The sequence below is a fragment of the Theileria orientalis genome, chromosome 1 (genome assembly GCF_000740895.1).
Source record: "Theileria orientalis strain Shintoku DNA, chromosome 1, complete genome".
In the NCBI taxonomy this organism is placed as follows: domain Eukaryota; phylum Apicomplexa; class Aconoidasida; order Piroplasmida; family Theileriidae; genus Theileria; species Theileria orientalis.
This window is the reverse complement of record NC_025260.1, coordinates 1,431,306-1,452,722: the sequence shown is the minus strand read 5'-3', so window position 1 is coordinate 1,452,722 and position 21,417 is coordinate 1,431,306. Positions and strand designations below refer to the sequence as shown.

The following is a 21,417-nucleotide window of genomic DNA, read 5'->3' as shown; positions in this document are numbered from 1 at the left end:
AATCAATTTGTACCCCCCTTTCAATGGTCTACCGATCAACATAAAAACTAGCCATGCCAATACTCCATTTACTAATCTATGTAAATAACACTCATCTGTATTAATAATATTTATTAATTCAAACTGAACAATTTAGTGTGTATTTGATGTTTAAATAATGGCAACATGTGTAACAAATAAATTATATAATCTTACTAGATTCCACCTTAATAATAGGCTGAAATATAACCTAATTGTAACTAGGAATAAAAAGTATCTTCCATTCTATCATAAGGCGAGGATAGTAAGAAATAGGCCCAAGGAATCGAAGGAATCTACACAACATATAGCGGATAATAAAACTGATATTGAAGCTGATATAGATGAAGTTCGTGCGGAAAAGGACGCGAGACTGAGGGAAGTGTTGAACTTAAAGTATACACTGCCAACGAGCCTCAACAACGTATATAATTTGTTTCACACAATCGATAATGTAAATAATAAACCGAAGAGGAGTTATAAAAATGTAGAAGCTGGTAAAAGTACAGACAGTGTCTCGGATGATAGCAACGCCAACGAGCATGTTAGAGAAATATACCTAAACCTATTTTTGAAAGTCGATATTCGCAGAAAGTCGCTGAGGGATAACCTGCTGCTTCCCTTTAACGTTAAAAATAGAAAAAAGATACTCGTGGTGTGCGAAAACGAGTACGTTGACGTTATGCTTAAAAACGGAGCAACGTACGCAGGGCTGAGTTACTTGGATAAAATTGAGAACAATTGGAGAGATTTCGACCTGGTAATAACGTCCTTTATACATATGCCCAAGCTGGTGAAGCTGGCAAAGATACTAGGGCCGCTGAAACTCATGCCAAACGCGAAATCAGGTACCTGATATATAATTATTAACTCGGAATAATAATCCTACAGGCACGCTGTGCAACAACCTGCTCGGGGGACTAAAGAAGTTATCCAGCAACAACTCAATACAGTACAGAGCAGAAGCAGTCACACAAGACGAATATGAGCTGATAGAGCAAGTTAGAAGAATAAAAGAGCCTAACTACAGTATTGGAGTGGACAGGGGTGCAACGAGTAAGATAAAGATACCAATATCGCTGCTGAGTAATACGAGGGAACAGTTGAAAGCAAACATACAGTTTTTCTTACAGCACGTATCAAAATATGATATTAATAGTGATATTGTAGACAGATATTGATATGTATGTAAATAGATGCCACTGTTAAAAGCAATGGCGACCACCTGTTAACACAACTAACAGTGACGTAAATACCACGATATAGAAGTACCTATAGCAATTTACAGCTGATTGGATGTATTGATGAGGTGAACGTTAAGGAGAGGAAGGAGGTTGACTTCGTGTACCCTCCGCCAAGAAATGTATTCGCAAGTATGGGCATTGGTGGAGGCGACACGAGTGATAAAGGTGATTAATAGGCATACAAAACGATACTGGTAGCAGTTTAAGCCCTATCATTATTAGTATTAGATCGGCTGATTATGCCATTCATTTGAGTATATAGATAGTTTAACATATCAACGAATTAACAAACTGACTTAGTTACGAATATGTGTTTAGTGTATGTAACAGGAACAAGTAACTGATATAAACTAAAATTAGCTATAAAACTATAAATATTATTTGTCACACGTGTAATTTAAACACTTGTACCTAAAATTGTTACCGTGATCCATAAATATGTCACTATTTATTGCCTTCATATTGGGTTAGGGAGTAAGGATTATTTCATTTTATCAACTGGCCTAGATTTACAGGGCCTAGATAATCATCTCTTTTTTTTAAATGACACTTTAATTTAGTGATTATAATTGTATATAATAGTTAAAAACATACCATCTTACGAGTTGGTGGAATCCATTCTTTGCTGAGCATTTAGTTAACTATATACCAATTTAATACCTAATTACTCTTATTATTTGACTGAAACTGCTGATATAAAGATATTCTTATGATGACAACTCAACAATTGAATTATTAATGATAATTTAATGTCATAGTTACACTGAAGGATATCTTTAAGTCAGTTGAATCACTATATATTTACACCAGTACCTACAATATAGTTGTTGATAATATAATATTATATTATCAACAACTATATTGTAGGTACTGGTGTAAATATTGAGGTCCATGACATACACTGATATGAATTGTACATTGATGGAATCATCTACAAATATGATTAACACTGATATGATTTTAGAGACTCTATCTAACTAGTTATAATATAACGTAATTCATACTAACATATATGTATCAACTCGTGGCAGTAAAATCCACGCAGCTGACAAAGCACCTCAGTATTACGCTTATTCATACAGTATATTCTATTTAGTGTGTACGGATAGACTTTACAAGTTAGCTTAGTTAACCTTTGTGTAAAGTAGCTGAGTATGGTGAGGTTCGCAAATCGGCTTTATCAAGTTCAACGATTCCAGCTCCCTGAGCGCCTGTCTTGCGAGGCTTCCATTGACCTTCAGACGCTCTGACACCACTGATATCGTGATGAGCTTGCTCTTCGGAATTTCATTCATCAACTTGTCGTAAGCAGTCTTGTCAAAGGTAACTGCGTTGTTCAACTTGTCCCTAGCCCTAACTTTTACCCATTTCTAATAAATTTTAGTGAGATAATGAATAATAAAAAAAGATATGCGTATATAAAGCAGGTGGTCGTTAGTAAAAAGGAAAAATGAATAGTTAATGATAGGGATATATAATTATATAAATTAAAATGAATTATATGGTTGAATAACAAAGTAGAAATTATGTAAAATAGTAATAATAATGTAATGCTTATTATTAAAGCATAATTGGTTATAAATGTCTAGTTGTTACCTTGCGCTTTGAACGGCCACTGGCCATGGCAGCGCGGGCCACCGCTTCCTTCGATTTCTTCTCTTTTATCGCCATCTGAACATATAATAAATCAATAAATTTATAGTATATGTGGAAGATTCAGTATCTTGAAATTAAATAGGAATTGGGAGATACAGAGTTACATAAATTAAAATAAATATAATTATTTAATATTTAACAAAGTATTAATTATATATTAAATAAAAATTTATTAACTAAAATCATTACCTTGTAATAATCTGTCAAATAATTAAAAATAATATGGGATAAATTGTTGTTACTCTAATGGGGTCCTACACAACAGATTTAACAAATCACACATTATACATAAATGGGTTTTGATACTCAATAAAAGCTGTAAAATAGATTGTATAAGCCACGGGTGAATTGTAAATAGCGTATACGAGTGTTTCGTGTCAAATTAGCTTAAACATTAGCATTGAGTCAAAACTCGTAGTCCTTCCACATAATATTGTTCATAAATGGCGACCATTTGAATGCGTTGAGGGTGAACAGTCTTCTATAAAACAAAAACATACTTGAAATGATGATGATGAACAGGAAGTCCTTGAAGATGAACACTATCAGGGACCTGCTGTCGTTCGTGCACTTTGTGATGACGAAGAAGATGAAAAGCACCAGCACGAGGAACAGGAAAATGAAAAACTCAGACACGGTGGTGACTAGGTCTTCGCTGTTCGATATGTTGGTTATACTCCTGTCGACCCTGTTTTTGAGCGCAATGGCCCTGCGCATTATCCAGTTGTGTTTCAGGAACCGCAGCTTCCACTTGTAGTAAGTAATTGTGTGATCAGCCTTAGCGAGCAGTTTTGTGACCAGCAGGGACACCTCCTCACTCAGCAACGCCGACTTTGCCACTGAGTATACACAAACTCCCAGTATCCAGTACACGACTAAGCGTTTGATCCTTTCGGCTCTGTCTTGGTCCTGCGATAGTACCTTGTTGGCGAGTGTGAACGCTATCCATACCATAATACAGATAACGATGCCGACGATAGCGTCATCAATTATATTGTCGGCGTAATTTGCCGTTTTTACCTTATATGAACTCCAATAATCATTATCAAACAAGTCATTGTTTAAATGAACATAGAACATTTTAGAATATGTGTGTATTGCCTACCAATTTAGTTCCATAAAACAAGAGTGACTATACTAAAAATACTAACCGTAAATTGTAATTATTTAAATATTAAATGTATCTCTTTGTGCTATTTTAACTAAATGTGAGATGATATGATGAAAACTTGCTGAATTAAACTCATTTATTCAATGATGTTGGGATACGGCTGGCAGTTTTACGTCGTTGTAATTATGGAACACATATTTGAATAGTTTGCCTCAATTCACTTTTATTGGTAGTTTTTTTTAAATAACACTAATGTTAATTTATAATATCGGTGTATACGGTATATATTAACATTCATACACGTGAGCAGTGTTAACTGAGCCATGCTGTCATATATTTGCACTTCGATGGGCAAATCTTATGAACAAGGCCAAAGTTACACGAATCTATTAGGTTGCAGGAGAAGCAGGGGACCTCAAAGGCCTCTTCGGAGAATTTGATGTAGTTGTTTCCACACCACTGTTGCCATGTTATTAACATTATTTGAAGTATACTTAATTTGTACTGGTATACTTGTTTAAAATTAGTTAAGATATTGATTTGGCTACGTAATTAAGTATACTCAACTTACGATGAATATTTTCTGTTCGTTCTTCACCGATGTGTACACTTTGTTCTCCAATATCAACAGTTTAATTACTGAATACACGTCCTTCTCCACAAGTTCCTAATTATTAGTGTTACTTGCACTACTCAAACAAGTTACAGTAACAGTGATAATACTATATGTGGAGTAAACATTTATTATCCTGGTAAATAGTTACCCCTTGGATTAGCTTTGAGGACTTCAAGTAGCTTAGAATCTGGTCAATCGTGGCCCCGATATTTTTTGATAGGAATAGTCCTATTTGTTCCTGTAGTTTCTCCACTAGCAGCTCGTTGAATTCGCCGTTAAGATAAAAGGATCCTCCTGTATAAATTTGTTATACACACAGGTCAGGCACAAAGTTATTATATAAATGTTTTATTACGCAAGCATGGTGTAACTATCGTTAAGGCAGTGTTGCCACTAGTTTTACTACTAATGACACTAGTTTTACTGCTAATGACACTGGTTTTAGTTCTAATGGCAGAGAGGTAAAGTTGGCACACCTGTGATATCAATTGAGGGCTCCAACGTCGATAGTATGAACAGTTTCCTGTTCTTGTGGTGGATGTCTGTCAATGGCTTAATAAGCCTGGCCACCTCACAGAGGTTCTTCACAGCCCTTTGAACCTGGTGAATCTACAAATAAAATTACGTCAAATATTGACACTGGCCGTGAGTCCGACTTAGATAATGGTAGTCATGCGGCTGTTGCTTACCAGTAACCCTGTTATCTTCCTTATGTCTGCCGTCCAGATGCCCTTGTTTCCTGCGGTTTCTATTGTGCAGAATACTGAGTACTCGAAGTCCTGTAAGAGCTTCAGCTTCTCAACCAAGTAGCTGTCCCTCAATACACCGACCTCTGATAAGAATTGTTATTTGTGTCAATCATAAGAATCATTAATAGTATACGGTGTGCTCAATAGTATTTCTAGTTAGTATTATTGAAATAAAAGCTGAGATAAGTATGTTTGTATATAAACTCGTACGATTCCCCTGGTTGTTAAGTTGAATCCCAAACAGTTTAGACGAAACAAGTTTTTTCAAAAACCCATCAAAGTCAGAAATTCCATATGGAGTAGAAGATTGTAATAAGTTCCTGAATCTCTGTATATTTTCAAGAAACAGGTCCTCTGTAAACTTATTTTCGTTTCTAAGGGCCAATTCATATGCGATTTTAACCTCATCATTAATTAACATTATAAAAATTAATTTTTAATAAAATTTTGTAAAATAAGACGTTGTAATTGGTAAATATTGGTTTATTAATTCAAACCACACCACAAGCTAATAATATCAAGTTTTTAAATATTAAAATAATAATATTACTATAAACCAATAGTAATAAGGAACAAAATAATGATTGTTTACAGAATCGAAATCAATACTTGTAAAAGATGAGTTTTAACTTAAATGTGTGTGTGCACTTGTATATAGGTAAAATAAAAAAAAATTTTACAATACTCATAGATAAATCAGCGTATATTAATATAATATGTGTTGTAATTTGTATTTTAGTAAAAAATATTAAATAATATACAAGTTGGTAGCATTAATGTACACGTGAGTTAATAATGCTAGTATTTTGAGATAAGTTTGTTATTGTCCATCTTCGGCAGTATTGAAATCACAAAATTGTCAAACTTGTTGCCTTCTATGAACTTATAGCCTCCCAAACTCTTCATAACGTGAGATTGGCAAACCTGCTCACGTAGCCTATAAATAATAATTATAATAAGTCTGTTCGTAATAATAATGTTATCAAACAATAAAACTAAAATTTGTTGAAAATTAAACGTACTTAAGTGTAGGATTGAACTCTTGTTGAATTGTATTGTTTTCTCCAGTTAATAGTTCAATAAAGTTTTTATCCAGTTTATTTGACTTCTTAACTTCCTTGGTAACTCTTTTGACTTTGTTTACAATCTTACTGGTACTTGGAATAATGGGTGGGCTTCGACTTTTGGTGAATTGAGTGTTGACGCCTATTTTACTGGGAGTGCTCACGGTTCTAATAGGTTTAACGGATCTAATACTGCTGTGATTTGTACTAGCTATGGTGGAATTAGTATTATCAGTGTTTATGGAGGGATTATTTAACAAATTTAGCTGTTCAGTTAAGATATTATGAACTCTTTTCTTTCTTTTGGGGCCATTTTCATTGTTAATTAATTCACACTGTTGACTGATTAAAAAGGATGTGGATTTTACCATTAAATAAATATATACTATAATAAAAAATAATAAAACTGAACAGTCACCCCAATAACAATGTGAGTTTGAATATCTTAATAGTTTATCATATTGGTATACTTAACTATCAAATATTAAAATGATGGTTTGATTAATAACAATTAGGAACCATTGTAATTTTATTTTCACTTGATTTGTTATTAATGTGTTAAATTATGATACCTATTTTACGCTTATGTTCCCAGTTTTAATTGTAAAATTAAACACAGATTATTGGTAAATGCTTATATTTGTATGTTTGATTGTTTGTAGTATGTTTTGATGTTTAATTTGCTATCTTTGGACGCCTTCCAACTCACTAGGTACATTACCAGTAGATTCAACAGGAGGCTCGCAAAATCCGATGTAAATGAAATTCGTGATTTGTCCTTTCAAATTCTCGGAAACAAGGAAGGTTTCAACTCAGATTCCAAAAGTTTGTTGAAGATATACTACACATTGGTTAAGGCGTACCACAATGGAGTACTAGACAATAAAGTCAATAAAACATTTCCATATCGGCACAACATTTATGTAAATTATATAAAAAATAATTTAAACTGTATTAATGGATCAAGTGATTCCACAAAAGATACAACTTCTGTTGCCAGTAGCCTCAAGGTCAGCTCAAATGATGATTCCGACAAGGTAGTGGATAGCTGCTCTGAATATATGAACAAAAGTATAAATAAGATAATAATCAGCACATTTAACGATGATTTTGCGAGCACATTGAATAATTATCTGCACAATGTTAAGGGTATGCTCACACACTAACTGAATACTTAGTTAAGGTTACATGTATTCACATAACAGTAATGTATACCAATCTTTACTGTAAATAATATTTAGATGATAGAGTAGTTTTGTTGAAGTTATGCGTAAAGCTATTGATTGAAATCTGGACTAAGAATACGTTGGACACCGGGTTGGTGAATTCTATCAGGAATAAAATAGATTTAAATATGCATCAAGTTACCAATGATGCTGCCAAGGATGTTAGCAATTTAATTGAAGCATACTTATTGTTGATTTTAACAAACTGCTATAATGAGGAAGTAATTAGTGGTTTTGTTAAATTAGTGAGCAACAACTTCAACAGTACTATTCCACAAGGTAATATTAGCATATAACAACAGTGATGGTTAATGCTATGGCAAGGTGTATATATTCTATTGGTTATGGTGATGGCACTAATGATTCTGTATTTTAGAAAAGTTGAAAGTGTTCTATGCTTTATCAAATCTTCCTGAGAGTGAAGCAGTGAATAACTTATTGAGTAGATTCCTTATCCACTTTCAAAGGAATGTAAGTGATAGCAAGCTTTTAACCCATATATGTTATACTGGTGGTAGTATTATATTGATTTAATGTTTAAGCAATGGTATTTATTATAGAGACAGTTACTTGTATGTAAACAGTAACAGCAATAACAATAACAACAACAACAACAATAACAGTAATAACAACAATAACAACAATAATAATAACAGTGTTATTAGGTAAATGTACTTCAGTTGAGTGATGTAATATTATTGGTTAATTCGTATGGAAGATTAGGACATCAGGTAATTGGCAAATGCTTAATAAGCAATGTAAACATTAATTTAGAACAGAGTATTGGATAGAATAGTGGATTTGCACCTGATTCCAAAGTTCAACAACATAACGTAAGTTCTCAGATGAGTGACTAATAGTGTGTTAACGGCTACTGTAGAATCGTTGACTTATTTATTTTGCTGGACTCATTTGCCGAACTGGATTATAGGTGCTCTTGCTTCACAAGGGTATGGTAAATAAGTCGCCACGAATGTTTAGAATATTGACGGGGAGTACATGAAGAGTCTCAGGAAACAGGATGAAGTAATACTGGTGTGTTTAAACTGATATTCATGGCAGGTGTAGACTAAAAAGTTACAGCGCCTGTACTCAGCTACTGCATTACCTTGATGACCAGTATGGTTCCACGGTAACAGTGTTAGCTGTGGTAACAGGGTAAAAGCTTGTAACATAGAGTAACTGTACTTAACAAGGTGCATCTCTACGTAAGAGAGTGTATAAAGGTAATATATGATATTACTTGGTGCACACTGGTTTCTTTAGCCTAGTATTCGGCTTAGGGTTTTTTAATTTATGAAAGCAGCTTATAAAGAGCCTGTTTAAGGATTTGTTCCGGTTTATACTGGTGGAATCATTGGCAGTTATGTTACAGGTGTCCAAGTTGCTAAATATTTTACAATTGTCAGCATTTTGTGAGTTGTGAGTGGCTTTTATGCTGTTTATTATGCGATTGTGAGTGGAATCCTCTAAATTGAGGGGAGAGTGGCCTATATTGGTTGAGTCTGTCCAGAGGCAGTCAGCCTAAATGGTTATTAATCAGTGTTATTGTAATTAATAACAACGATTATGGCGATAATCATAATAGGTGTACGTTTTTTACTGGAAAAAAAGAGTGAATCTCCTCATTTATGTCAGCTTTGGAAGTTACTAATACTACACACCCCCAGGGCACCAAAACATCATGGATTGATTCGATGATCCTGATGTTCAGTAGTTGCTTGTGACTAAAATTGAAATGAGTTGTTAATTAATGGTGAATGATGCTAATTAGGTAGGTAACTGACTAAATAGGTGCTCTATTTACTTTCTGTTTGTTAAGTGAAGCACAACACATTCAAACAGTTGTGAATTGATTAAGAGTGGCAAATTAAATAAATTTCCAGTAATCAGCCTTAATTTAGTAAAAGGTTTACTTAAATCAGATCCAGAAGTCCTAAAGAATCATAGTTAAGCTGAAAATGTGTACACTGTATATAGTGTGTGTATAGCTAACAGAAGTAAAAATATTGGCACGTACAAGGAGTAATTATAGAAGGTGTTGAAGGCCACGTCATAAGAATTGCAAAAGGCCACGTTGAATGAATTTTCAGAAGCTTTAGCTATTATTCGTGAGTACCAAGAATCATAGCCAATGTGTAAAGTGCTTAGAATTTTACCGGTAAAATTTGTAAAATAATTACTGGAATACGTATTAGTATCGTCTGTAAACTTAAAAGAACTGATCAGTGGCAAATTTGTTGAAAAGTGATCAATTTCATTGGCCTTGAAGTACCAGTGGGACATGTCCTCTAAAACGTGATAGTCCTTAACATTCTTTGATGACCTGTAACAAATTATAATTAGTTTAAAGAATGTATAATAATCAATATTTGAACATATTTATTGATGTATGTATACTTTAGTTCATACCTCAGTCGTGTGAATAGGATTCCTGGAGGATTTGCGTAGTAAAAATTAGTTCCCCTGCCATACTGATAGTACCACTCCCTTAAACAATTATTAAAAAATGTTTGGCACTTCGGGTAGTCAAGAACCATGGGATTCATAGCAATAAATGAGTATACTACACACCACAACACAAAATCATTAACATAAAAGAATTTATATTAAGTAGTTTAGAGCATATAAACAAATGGTTAAAATATATTACATTCGAGGTAATGGGTTTCATGTTTTCATGATAATATTCTTTTTTTAAATTTTTTGAAATCAGAGAATAAGTTATAGTTTACATGAGAACTAAATCACTAGGATTCGGTGTCGTGTTAAAGTTATCTATTAAATCCTGATGATTCAGTTCTTAAGGATTTGTATTATTTGTGGACGAGGAGGAGCTGGGAGGTGAAGCATCGACTTTCCAAGTATTGTTTTCTTTTCTATAGTCCTGATCCCCGCCTTTAATTTTTATTCTTAGATGATTTTTACCACTATCAACCAGAATTTGTTCCGAGTATTTTGAATCATCCATGGTGTGCCATATTGTTTTACTTCCCTCTGTTATTAGATTAAACTTGTAACGTTCTTTGGCCGTAAATACGTCGATGTTGTTTCTCGCTGAATATTCGTATTGGCAATTGCTTTGTTTTGACTTAATATCAACACTTGCTGAAAAAAAGGCATCCAGGTATTTGCCATTATCACGTTTGGGCACAGAAGCAGAACATGAATCAATAGTTTCGTTAGTTCCCAAAGTAAAGGAAAAGTAGCTTAAATAAAACAAAGGTACAAAAATTGAGAGGATTTTAGAAATGTTGATTATATTCATATCAAGAAGTATGACTTTTGGTGTTTGAGACATTTAGAATTTATGGATGGGGGATGGCAACAAGCCAGTTTCAACATTAACTGTAAAAATTGTAATCGAGTTTGTCCTTAGACATTGTCGTAGGTGAGTCGACATATAATCCGTGTTAACTCAATGGTCCAATTTGTGTGTTCAATTTTGGAATCACAATGTGTATGTGCTGAACTTATAATTAAACAAAACTACAATTTTGGTGTTAATAAACTGGTGTCGTACAAAGTTGAGGGCGTATTGAATACGTGATGTGAATAGCGTTGACGTAAAAGAAATTAAAACTAAAAAATTAAAATACACATGGAAGATATGTTACAAGTGGCAGCGAAGTCGCCGGTGAAGAGGCGGATCAGCCACAGGTATACGTGGACTTATTAAACGGGTGCTTCGTTACTGCTTGGGCCTTCGGACTGCATCCTACGTTTCTTGAGGTAGTATAGGGTTCCGGAGCCGATCGCCACACTCAAAAGGCCAGTCATTACTATTAACACCCTGCGAAGAAGAGCCTTGTTGGCAGCCTGCCTCTGCTGTCTCTTGTCTTCCTCGGACTTCTGGGAGGCTTCAAGCTCCGACAGGTACTTGGTGGAAGATGGCGTTTTCACGAGGGATACCACTTCCCCGTTGAGAAGGCTGATTTCCACGCGCTTCTCCTCGCCCTCGGTGGTGCCGATGACCCTGTAGGCCCTCGTGGAGGGGCTTTCGGCCTCATATAGGACCTCGCGCTGACTGCGGTCGCCGAACTTGGAGGGCATGATGACGACAGACTGGAAGGAGAAGTTGCACTTAGCCTCATATATGATAGTCTCCTTGTTTTCCGATGGAAAGAAGTCGTACTGATTAGTGGATCTCTCGCTGTTAAAGACGAGGACCACGGGGATTCTTGTGTTTACATCTCCACAAAGTGTGTTATCATCGGAAGTGGCATACACGGCCTTGAAGGCCACTTTTACGTTATATAAAACCGCACAGAATAGTAAATTGACAAACAAGTAATTGAAATTCATGATTAAATCCAGTAATTTACCAAGAGTCGTCCAAAGCGTAGGAATCTTGGGAGAGCATATGCATGCGCATCTTCTTATTTTCTTATATGAAAAGGACTACTTTTAGCAAATAATTAGCCTTTATATAGCTCCTCATGTCTATGTTATGCTTTAATTTGGTAGCGGTGCCTGTTTGTATGTGTTCGTGGTGCACACCATGGATTCCATGGGTGACACCACCTTTCACACTAATTTACTTACACATTTTATTCAGACGCCTATTGCGTGTCTGATTTTATTTTTAGCACGTACTGGTAAATTTTAAAAAAGATTAAAACGTTGATTCCAATAAAAACTACATCACTTTAGGATAAGTTCACTACAGTTAATGCTGCATCAAGTTGCTGCCTTGTACACTGAGATTAGCATCCGAAAGAGGTCCCTGGTTCGTTTCCTAGTTGTGCGCTTCCAGCCTCGATATTCTCACGGGGGTCACGTCAGAGTTGTTCGGCTCGTTCCGGCTCCAAATGCCCTCGTCGTTGTTCACGTTGTACTCGTGCTGGTTTGCCCGCTGACCTTCCATGTTGTAGGGGCTGTTGTACTCCTGGTCAGAGTCGAAGTACATGTCATCGTCGTAATTCTCAGAGTGGTACTTCTTGAACCTCTTGGTCCAGAAGTACTTGTAGAACAGGTAGCCTCCCACGGCCATTGCGATCACTAGTGACAGCACTATGAGCACCCACATGAGAATCTTCTTACCCTTGCCGCTCAGCTGAGGCGGCGTCGTGTTGCACTCGAGGTAGGAGCCGCAGCTTCCGTTCGAGACTGTATGCACGAACTTGTCGCAGGAGAAACCGTCTGTCTTCAGACTCGTGTACGGAATAAACTCGTTTTCGGGGCTTGAAGCTGCCGGCATCTCCTTCTCCTTCTTTCCTTCCTTCTCTTCCTTTTCCTTCTTTTCCTCCTTGCCTGAACAGTAAATTATAGCCTAGTAAATATACTGATAAGTATCTGTGTAAATTTATGGCTGTGGTAATAGAAATAAGACAATTTATGGCTAGTTTGCTATATAACGTACACTAAGGCTGTTTATTACAAAGAAATGTGTGAAATAGCATAAAATAATGTGTAAATAAGGTATGTTACGTAATGTAACTAGTGTGCGCATTAGCTGTGCTTCTTACCCTCCTTGGCTGGCTCAGTGGTCTCCTTCTTTTTCTTGTTTCTTACGTACCCTTTTCCATGTTTTATGTCACAAGGGTAGGGCACTGCGTCCTCCTCGTTCGGGGATGACAGGCTTGTCAGAGCGTAGTTGCCGTTCCTTATTATTAGGCAGGTCGGGATCTCGTCGAGAATGTTGCACTTTTTCTCCTCAACGTTGTAAGTTGCCCAGTTAATTCCCACTCCCTTGGTGTATATTGGCCTGTCCTCGGAGTATCTGGGCGAAAACATTATGGAAAGTGCAGTGCTCAGCTTGCCGGTCTCCATGGCGTCCTTGTAGCGGTCCACGTCTGACAGCGTCTGATTGTTGCTGCTGACGTCCACGTCGCTGGGAGAGTACTCGAAGAGTATCTTGGCGCACTCTGCGTAGTCGTCTGCCTCCTCCACGTATATTGGCTCTATGGCCACGCACTCGTCAGCTTCCTGGTCGTACGTGCCGAATATTGCGTCCCTGATCGGGTACACTGGGCACACCACGTTCCAATCCATGTGCAGCGAGGATGTTCCGTAGAAGAGGTGTGAATCCTCCTTGTCCTTGTCCGGGTACATGCAAGCCAGGCTGCTCGTGCCCTCGTCCGCTGAATCCGTGTCGCAGTACTTAACGCCCTGGTTGTACTGCATTGGGCTGTACAGTATGTAGCACAGCTTATCGGTCTGGTCGTACACGAAGGGGTACCTGTACTTAGAACTCCTGTTGCTTCCAGGCACTATGTTTTTGCTGTATTCTGCGCAGTTGCTCAGGTCCGACTCGTGCTTGTAATTCCAGCTCCTGAGTACTTGTGCGCTTATTGGCGAGAGCAGTTGGTTCTCCATGTCGGCCTTGGAGGAATTTGTGCTCACCTTGGTGGCTGGGAACGCGAGACCTCGCTCCTTCACGTCGTGGTGCGTTATGCTCTTCAGGAAGTCCGCTCCGTTCTCCAGCACTATTGCCTTGCCAACCACTGGGCACTTGCCCGTCGGCATTCTGTAGTCGTAGGAACCCACAGTTGCGTAGCCGCCCAGGTCCACGTAAACTCCAGAGCCGTGCACCTTTGCAATATCAAACTTGGCCATGTAGTCGGTCCACATAGTCCTCTTCTCCTCCGCCTCGTCTCGTGTCTTCTTCTTGCTCAGTCTCCTGTTTCCCCCGGTCCTCTTTTTCTTATCCTTGCTGCTCGTCAGACCTGCTCTTGATGTGGCCCTGGACCCGAGCGTGGAGCCCGATGATAGCGCCAGCTGAATGAACGAACTTAGTTTATTAAATGGGTTGAATGATAGCTTCTTGTTCATTTCAATCAAGTTGGTGCCACGGTTCCTCGGGCGCTCGTCCACACCAGAGCCGCCATCGTGGTCAGAAACCTCCATGCCCTCGGTCTCTTTCGATTCTAACATAGCAGGAGTGTTGTCGTGGTTATTGTGCATAGAGTCTGAGTTTACTGGTGACATTGTGCTACTGGAAGAAAGCACCGAACCACTCTCCCCCTGCAACAGCGAGATCGCCGGAGGCACGGACCTGGCGGTCGATTCCAGAGAACCCAAAGCCAGGCAGCCAAGATTCAAGGAACTTAGAAAAAACAGAAGCGATAGTGACTTAGCGATTCGGGAAAGTGAGCTTTTCGACCCGCAATTGCGGCCCTTTTTAAATTTACCGGCGTCCTCGAGGCTTACACACCTCTGATTGGAACCCAAGGAATTTTCTGAGCTGGCCTCAAACGTTACATAGGTTGCGGAACTAGGCACATCCTCTCCTTCAACGGCATCGCCTGTGCGGCTGTAGTAGTGGTTAGAGTAGCGATTATTGGAATTGGTGGTTGTGATCATGGTGGGTGTCAGTCCAGATTTTATATTTTTGTTCAGCTGATAAATAAAACTTTTGTCGCTCTGAACACCTGAAAGGTCTGAAGTGTGATTGTTATCCTCTTCTGAATACCAAATTTTGTTTTTGTGAGCGCCCATTTCACTAGTTCATAGTCGCCAATAGAATCTCGTAGAATATAAAGTATATATCCTAGTTTGTTGTTTAAAACGCTGGTTAAATAATTTAAATCGAGTTTCAACTGCGTTGAGATTGTTAAAACTTCAACATCCACTGTGTATACAATTATATTCTCTAAAGCCGTCCTTCTCGATGTGTTTCTTGTACGATGGGACTAAACCGTTATTTTCGGTCTGGTTTATGAAATTAAAAATGTTTAAATATGATATATTTCTATAAGAATCATTGGTTTCCATGAAAAGGCCTCCAGTGCACAAGTTTGCTGTCGTAATTATGCAAAACTGTGCTAGGATATCGAAAAAATTTCTAAACACACACAAATTGAAATATTGTCTACCATTTTAATTTTCCTAAATAAATGTGTCGATTCATATTGCTAATTGAGCCTTTAGGCCCTAATTTGGGCCATTTTTCGACCCCCTACCCATAGACACTGACGTTTCCATCTTCTCCTACAACAGTCTTCTGCGTTCTTTATATTTCCCTTCATTCGTATAAAAATTATATACTTGACTGTGTCCACCCTTGTTATTTAAGTATTGGTCACATATAAATTCAATTTCAGCATCGTTGGTTCTCCCAACAAGTTCACTGGATTCCTATATATATAGTTATTTTATTCTTCATTTTATCAACGTTACTTAAAATATATTCCTTTATATTGCCTGTTCTGTTTACACATCTGATATCAATTGTCATTTTACTTTGTAATTTGGCCCTAACTACAACACTGCTATTATGGCTGATCCATGTCGACTATTTACTCATTTACACCGACTTCTAATCCGGAATTTGCGTGCGACTCTACTATGTGTGTATTATTTTTTATATCAGATTAAAAATGCTGTTCTGGTTCTTGGGTCTATACAGCGTGAACAAAAGTCCAAACGACAGGGACAGGAGTGTGAACAGCATGAACAGTACCCTCAGGAACAGGATGTTGCCGATGTTGTAGCTCGACGCCTTCAGAACCAGGAACTTCTTGCCGTGGAACGCCGTTACGTTATAGTTGTTGACGAACTTGAACGTCAGCGGCACCTCCGCGGGCCCCTCGAGCACTCCGTACAGCTTCGTGAAATCGGGGAAGGGGGCTGGGCTCATCCACTGCACAAAGTGTCCGTTCCTCACTCCTACCCCCGAGACTTCAGAGTTGAGTTGGTGGTACATTCTATTATTATAATTCCAGCCGTTCAACAGTTCGAAGTCCCTCGACATTCCAATGTTGATCTCCTTGGAGTACTCCACTGTGTCTCCCATCCAATAGTAGTCGCTAAACATTATAAGGATGTTAGAACACATGAAATCCATATACTGGTTGTTATATAATGCTAGAGCCATCAGCTAGTAGTCTACTTGCTTGGCGTGTTATGTGGCACTTACTTGAAGGTCAGCCTGTCCTCCTTGGATATGTTTCTCGAGTGGCCGTACTCATGATGCCTAATTAGCAGCTCCTTCCTGTCGTCCAGCTTCATCTCGTCCCATTCTCGCAGGTCTTCGTCTCCGTCATCTGCGCCCCTGCTATTGCCACTGTTATCTCCGGATCCTGGGATGCTACTACTGCCAGCAGCCCCGTCATCGGCGCTAGACTCATCGACCTTTCTTTGATTCTTTCTTGACTCCGATTTGGGCCTTAGAAACTTAAACTGGTCATTGTACACGTTAACCACGTGTGATCCGCACGGATTGATGACCCTGTGCAGTCCTACAGCCATCGTTACCCTTGTTTATTGACGTGAAGTCTATCTACTCTGTAATAGGGCTAAAAGTACCGTTCGCGTGCAGCTTTGAGTAGGCTCCACAAAGATCCAAATCTGAATTGACCCTGGATATTTTACCCTGGAATTGCAGCTTACTGTGCAGCTTGAAGACGCTGCTGAAGTGAAACGGGTAATTCAGGATGTTGTAGTAAACGTATATTTTATCGTGGTCTATTTTGAAGCCCTTGCCTCCGCTCTTGAGGTTGCAGTCCTGGGGGTTGATCGTCACCATGTGGCTGGTCCCCGTCGAGTAGTCCGTCAGCTCCTTCCTACAGGTCACCGGGTCCTTAGCGATAAATGCCAACACTGTGATGCACAGGTTCAAGAAGAATAGGGTGAGCAGAATCGCTCCGTACTTCTTACAGTTGTTATTGTTCTTGATATCTGAACATTTGGTGAGCAAATGGTCGATGGATGTGAAAATGTGTAAGGGTGCCACCAACCTGTGTTAAATAGGTTATTAAATTGGGAATAGAAAATCCTCTTTAGGAATCCGCGTTTACATAATATATTTTGACATTCCAGTTCATTTTCGCCGGAAAATGAGCTGGTAAAACCACTTTTGGTTGTACTCAGTCTCGAGAAGCCCCCTACCAGGTTTTTCCGCGAAGGCTGGCTAAAGTAGCCAGTTCTTGCGTAGCTCGAGTTAAAACCATGGTTTCTTGAGGCGCTGTAAAAATGTGTCCTACCAGGTGTTGTGTAAAACCTGGTCCTTTCGCGATGTAATTTACCAACTGGCTCGGGCATTTTTATTTTTGCCGATTACTGAACACAGTTAATAATTATTTATGACTGAAACTGTGAGTAATTAAAAATTAATTGATTCATCTGAGTTTGTCGATATTTGGGCTCTATGTGTGAGAGCTAAGCTCGATATTTATATGATACAAAGTGTAATATTTTATACACATTCTCTATGATACATCTGCTGCTAATTCGATATTTACTTAGCAGTTTATTGACTGTCGAGCTCTTATGAAGAATAAATTCGGCACAAGTTCATAAATAAGTTAAAATGTACCACAAAAGATCAGATGTTTTGAATATTATTTGCTACACATTTAAATTAACATATTTAAACTACAATGTTTTAAATCGTAAGTATGAAAACATATATTAACAAAGGATATTAATAATTAATATTAACAATTTGTGCTAATTGTGTGGTGTCACTTCCCTTATGGTTACACATCAGAGGGATTCAGTTCATACAATCAAAGAGATTCAGTCCTCCATTAATTGAGACGTTGTTGCATAGTTTTACCCATCGGTCAATTTCTGATAGTCGAACAACATCTAATTGTTAACTCACCTAATAACATTGCAGCTCAACTGGCTAGTAATAAGGCTGTTGTTCCTTTTTTGTTGTGAAATATGCAAAAAATGTGATAATATAGTTGAAATTGAATTAGAAACTGAATAACTGCCATAATTTAGCTTAATGGACAAGCACGAAAAGATATTTTGTTGAATCAAAAAGCTATATGATAATACTCTGATTTTCAGACAAACGAAATTTTTATTTAATATAAAACGTAGTGAAACTTTTAAAGATAACACAGTTAGTTCAGATTCTAGAAAGTGTTACGTAGTATAATTTAGTATAACGACATCTTGTTCAACAAAATAGGAGCATATATGGGCCAAATTCCATCAAAAATTATGAATATTAATATAAAAATACTTAAATTTGTGTTGGTAAACAACTGAAAGTAATGTATAGCTAATGTATGCCAATAAAATAGTATAAAAATAAAAGGACGAAACAATAGTAAAAAATCGTACTTAATATTTGGAAAAGAGGGTTTAAGGTTTATAATTTATTTAAAAGGAGATAATAAGGTAAAAATTCGTGAATAAAATAGTTAAATCGCCTGAAAGGAAACTTGCACACTTACAAGGATGGACGATCAGTGCCCGTTGCCATACGTGGACTTCGCAAAATTCTGTCAATATCAATCGGACTTGCTTATGCAAGAGACAGATACGTTCTTTGAAAATCACAACCTGAGGCTGAAGAAGTACGTCCTGCCAGTGACATTGCCGGAATGGGCCAAGTCATTCGGAGACGTACTGGACAAAGGAGAAGAGTACGACCCTCTGACGACAATATACAGACATAGACACTTCCTTAAGTGCAGAATATTGCACAACTATTCATATATAGGTGAGTAGATAAGAATGTGTTGTAGAATCATAGTTAAGCTGAAAATGTGTACACTGTATATAGTGTGTGTATAGTTAACAGAAGTAAAAATATTGGCACGTACAAGGAGTAATTACAAAACCTTCAGAAACTAAATGGAATAGAAGCACGGACATAAGAAATAAGAATATACCGTTTGACCTGAGACCACTGACTTCGGAGATACTGAATCAGCTGGACATCATAAACGAGGACATGCTGGACCCGGAGTTCTCAGGACTGCTGGTGACGCTTAACACAGCGCCGTACATGCCAATGAACGAAAACTTCTACAGCACCAACGACGAAAGCGGAGACAGTAACTCAAGTGGAAGCAGCGACGCAGGGACCGAGAACAAGATGAGTAAGATAATAGCAGGAGCACTTGTGGAGTGCCTGGTGACGAACGAAAGGTGCATCAAGTCGATATGGCTGCACCCGTCGATGACGAAGCACTCGAGCAGAATACTGCTGCAGTCATTCCTGCCGAGGCTGATGTATGAAATATTCATGCTGCCCTCAGTGGTGACGGAAAACGGAGTGAGTGAGTACAACAAGTTCACATACTGTATGCACAATGACCTGGACCTGTTCCCAAGGCAGTGCTGGCTGCTGCTAGCAAGTAACAGGAAAATGTCCCTGCCGAGACACTACGAGCCGTCGACCTTCGAAGAACACCCAGTGCAGCTGGAGTACGGAGACTGCCACACGGACGAAGTAGGGTACCTGTACTCACACGCAAGTAACCCGAGTGAGATGATGGAAAGGCTGCTCTCAAGGTCAGATTACACAAGCGACGAAGAGGACGAAATATCCCTGAGCAAGAGAGACTTGATAAAGCTTAACGGAAGGGAAGCGAAGAAGGAGTCAGAGGAAGGAAGAGAAGAAGAAAGTGAAATCACGAGCGCAAGCTCAAGCGCAGACGAATCAAGCGCAAAGGATGAACTTTACGAGGAAAAGCCTCAGTACATTAGGCCGGAAAAGAGAGAAAAAAACGATAAATCAAAAAGACCGCGAAGAAGCTGCGCAGTAAACGCATACTCGAGTACAAGTACAAGTAACGCAAAGAGCCCAAACAGGGAAAGCAATGGCAGCAGTAGCAGTAAACAGAGTATCAAAAGCAAGGAAACTAAACAAACTAACACAGGTAAGGAAAAAAGCACCAGTATTAAACACGATAACGTAGGTAAGGAAAAAAGTACCAGTATTAAACACGATAACGTAGGTAAGGAAAAAAGTACCAGTATTAAACACGATAACGTAGGTAAGGAAAAAAGTACCAGTATTAAACACGATAACGTAGGTAGGGAAAAAAGTACCAGTATTAAACACGATAACGTAGGTAAGGAAAAAAGTACCAGTATTAAACACGATAACGTAGGTAGGGAAAAAAGTACCAGTATTAAACACGATAACGTAGGTAGGGAACGCAGTAGTAGCAAAGAGAGTAGCACCAGCAAGGAAAGCAGTACCAAGGAAAGCACAAGTAGTACTCCCACAGGCAGTAAGAAAGGAGCAAGGAAGAGCAGCAGGCTTAACACGCAGAACACGCAGACGTCGCAGAGTAAGAAGCAGAAAAGAGGAGAAAAGGAAGAACAGGCAGGAGGAGAGAAGAGCGACAAGGTAGAGAAGAGCGATAAAAGCGATAAGAGCAAGAAGAACCCAAGCAGTCAGAATTCTCAGAGCACTGGAACGAAAGAAGCACCAGAAGCAGTGTCAAACGAAGAAGAAGGAGCAACGGAGACGAAGAGAGATTTCGAAAAGCTGGACAGAGTGACGAAGATGATGAGCAACGACGCATTCAGACAGCTGAGAAACCTCTTCACGCAGGTGGGCTCAATCAACAGCACGCGAGACGTCTCGTGCTCATGCAGAAGAGAAAAGCTGAAAAAGAGCGTCGACGACCAGGCGTGGCTGGACAGACTGGTGGGATGCACGGAAAACTACATGTACCTCATGCTGCCGAAGCGCCAGGAAAGAGCGAGGCTGGGCCTGCTGGTGCGCGACGGCTGGAGAGACCTCGTGGTCCCGAGCCTGGACCCGATCCTGATGCACGACATCAACAACATCCTCCCGGAACACGCGAGGAGCGACCTGCAGCCGCCGAAGAACCAGAACACGGTCAACTACAACGCGGACGTCGAGGAGTGGTGCCGCCTGAAGAGGGAGGACCTCATAGACGTGACGAGCGACACCGAGGTGTACATGAGGCTCCCGGAAAACGCGGAGCAGTAGAAAAATAATGTGGTAAAAAATATAATGTACAAAAGTAAATAAGAATAAACGCGCCGGAGTGTACAGAAGAAAGTGT

General features: G+C 38.7%; 11 protein-coding genes across 11 annotated transcripts; 3 read left to right on the top strand and 8 right to left on the bottom strand.

Moving 5' to 3' along the window:
• Positions 1–157: 157 nt before the first annotated feature.
• On the top strand, positions 158–874 carry TOT_010000602 (uncharacterized protein; the record flags this gene model as incomplete). Its single annotated transcript, XM_009691147.1, has 1 exon — positions 158–874. The coding sequence occupies one exon, from the start codon at positions 158–160 to the stop codon at positions 872–874; it is 717 nt and encodes a 238-aa protein (XP_009689442.1).
• A 1,512-nt stretch (positions 875–2,386) lies between these two features.
• Positions 2,387–2,933, bottom strand: TOT_010000601 (40S ribosomal protein S25; the record flags this gene model as incomplete). Its single annotated transcript, XM_009691146.1, has 2 exons — positions 2,387–2,632; positions 2,859–2,933. 2 exons carry the CDS (start codon positions 2,931–2,933, stop codon positions 2,387–2,389), a joined length of 321 nt encoding a protein of 106 aa, XP_009689441.1.
• Positions 2,934–3,323: 390 nt separating this feature from the next.
• Positions 3,324–3,998, bottom strand: TOT_010000600 (hypothetical protein; the record flags this gene model as incomplete). The annotated part of the gene is made up of 1 exon (XM_009691145.1): positions 3,324–3,998. One exon carries the CDS (start codon positions 3,996–3,998, stop codon positions 3,324–3,326), a length of 675 nt encoding a protein of 224 aa, XP_009689440.1.
• A 343-nt stretch (positions 3,999–4,341) lies between these two features.
• Positions 4,342–5,784, bottom strand: TOT_010000599 (DNA-directed RNA polymerase III; the record flags this gene model as incomplete). Its single annotated transcript, XM_009691144.1, has 6 exons — positions 4,342–4,488; positions 4,601–4,696; positions 4,794–4,939; positions 5,122–5,254; positions 5,335–5,477; positions 5,667–5,784. The coding sequence occupies 6 exons, from the start codon at positions 5,782–5,784 to the stop codon at positions 4,342–4,344; spliced, it is 783 nt and encodes a 260-aa protein (XP_009689439.1).
• Positions 5,785–6,192: 408 nt separating this feature from the next.
• Positions 6,193–6,829, bottom strand: TOT_010000598 (conserved hypothetical protein; the record flags this gene model as incomplete). Its single annotated transcript, XM_009691143.1, has 2 exons — positions 6,193–6,331; positions 6,417–6,829. 2 exons carry the CDS (start codon positions 6,827–6,829, stop codon positions 6,193–6,195), a joined length of 552 nt encoding a protein of 183 aa, XP_009689438.1.
• Positions 6,830–7,129: 300 nt separating this feature from the next.
• Positions 7,130–8,734, top strand: TOT_010000597 (hypothetical protein; the record flags this gene model as incomplete). Its single annotated transcript, XM_009691142.1, has 6 exons — positions 7,130–7,607; positions 7,700–7,963; positions 8,061–8,155; positions 8,459–8,517; positions 8,565–8,634; positions 8,666–8,734. The coding sequence occupies 6 exons, from the start codon at positions 7,130–7,132 to the stop codon at positions 8,732–8,734; spliced, it is 1,035 nt and encodes a 344-aa protein (XP_009689437.1).
• A 189-nt stretch (positions 8,735–8,923) lies between these two features.
• TOT_010000596 (conserved hypothetical protein) lies at positions 8,924–10,233 on the bottom strand (the record flags this gene model as incomplete). Its single annotated transcript, XM_009691141.1, has 4 exons — positions 8,924–9,208; positions 9,279–9,411; positions 9,705–10,010; positions 10,097–10,233. 4 exons carry the CDS (start codon positions 10,231–10,233, stop codon positions 8,924–8,926), a joined length of 861 nt encoding a protein of 286 aa, XP_009689436.1.
• Positions 10,234–10,487: 254 nt separating this feature from the next.
• Positions 10,488–10,985, bottom strand: TOT_010000595 (conserved hypothetical protein; the record flags this gene model as incomplete). The annotated part of the gene is made up of 1 exon (XM_009691140.1): positions 10,488–10,985. The coding sequence occupies one exon, from the start codon at positions 10,983–10,985 to the stop codon at positions 10,488–10,490; it is 498 nt and encodes a 165-aa protein (XP_009689435.1).
• A 374-nt stretch (positions 10,986–11,359) lies between these two features.
• Positions 11,360–15,124, bottom strand: TOT_010000594 (uncharacterized protein; the record flags this gene model as incomplete). Its single annotated transcript, XM_009691139.1, has 4 exons — positions 11,360–12,085; positions 12,465–12,937; positions 13,153–14,355; positions 14,503–15,124. The coding sequence occupies 4 exons, from the start codon at positions 15,122–15,124 to the stop codon at positions 11,360–11,362; spliced, it is 3,024 nt and encodes a 1,007-aa protein (XP_009689434.1).
• Positions 15,125–15,989: 865 nt separating this feature from the next.
• Positions 15,990–17,668, bottom strand: TOT_010000593 (uncharacterized protein; the record flags this gene model as incomplete). The annotated part of the gene is made up of 4 exons (XM_009691138.1): positions 15,990–16,434; positions 16,545–16,866; positions 16,934–17,305; positions 17,365–17,668. 4 exons carry the CDS (start codon positions 17,666–17,668, stop codon positions 15,990–15,992), a joined length of 1,443 nt encoding a protein of 480 aa, XP_009689433.1.
• Positions 17,669–18,823: 1,155 nt separating this feature from the next.
• On the top strand, positions 18,824–21,341 carry TOT_010000592 (conserved hypothetical protein; the record flags this gene model as incomplete). The annotated part of the gene is made up of 3 exons (XM_009691137.1): positions 18,824–19,088; positions 19,195–19,372; positions 19,442–21,341. 3 exons carry the CDS (start codon positions 18,824–18,826, stop codon positions 21,339–21,341), a joined length of 2,343 nt encoding a protein of 780 aa, XP_009689432.1.
• Between the last annotated feature and the right edge of the window lie 76 nt (positions 21,342–21,417).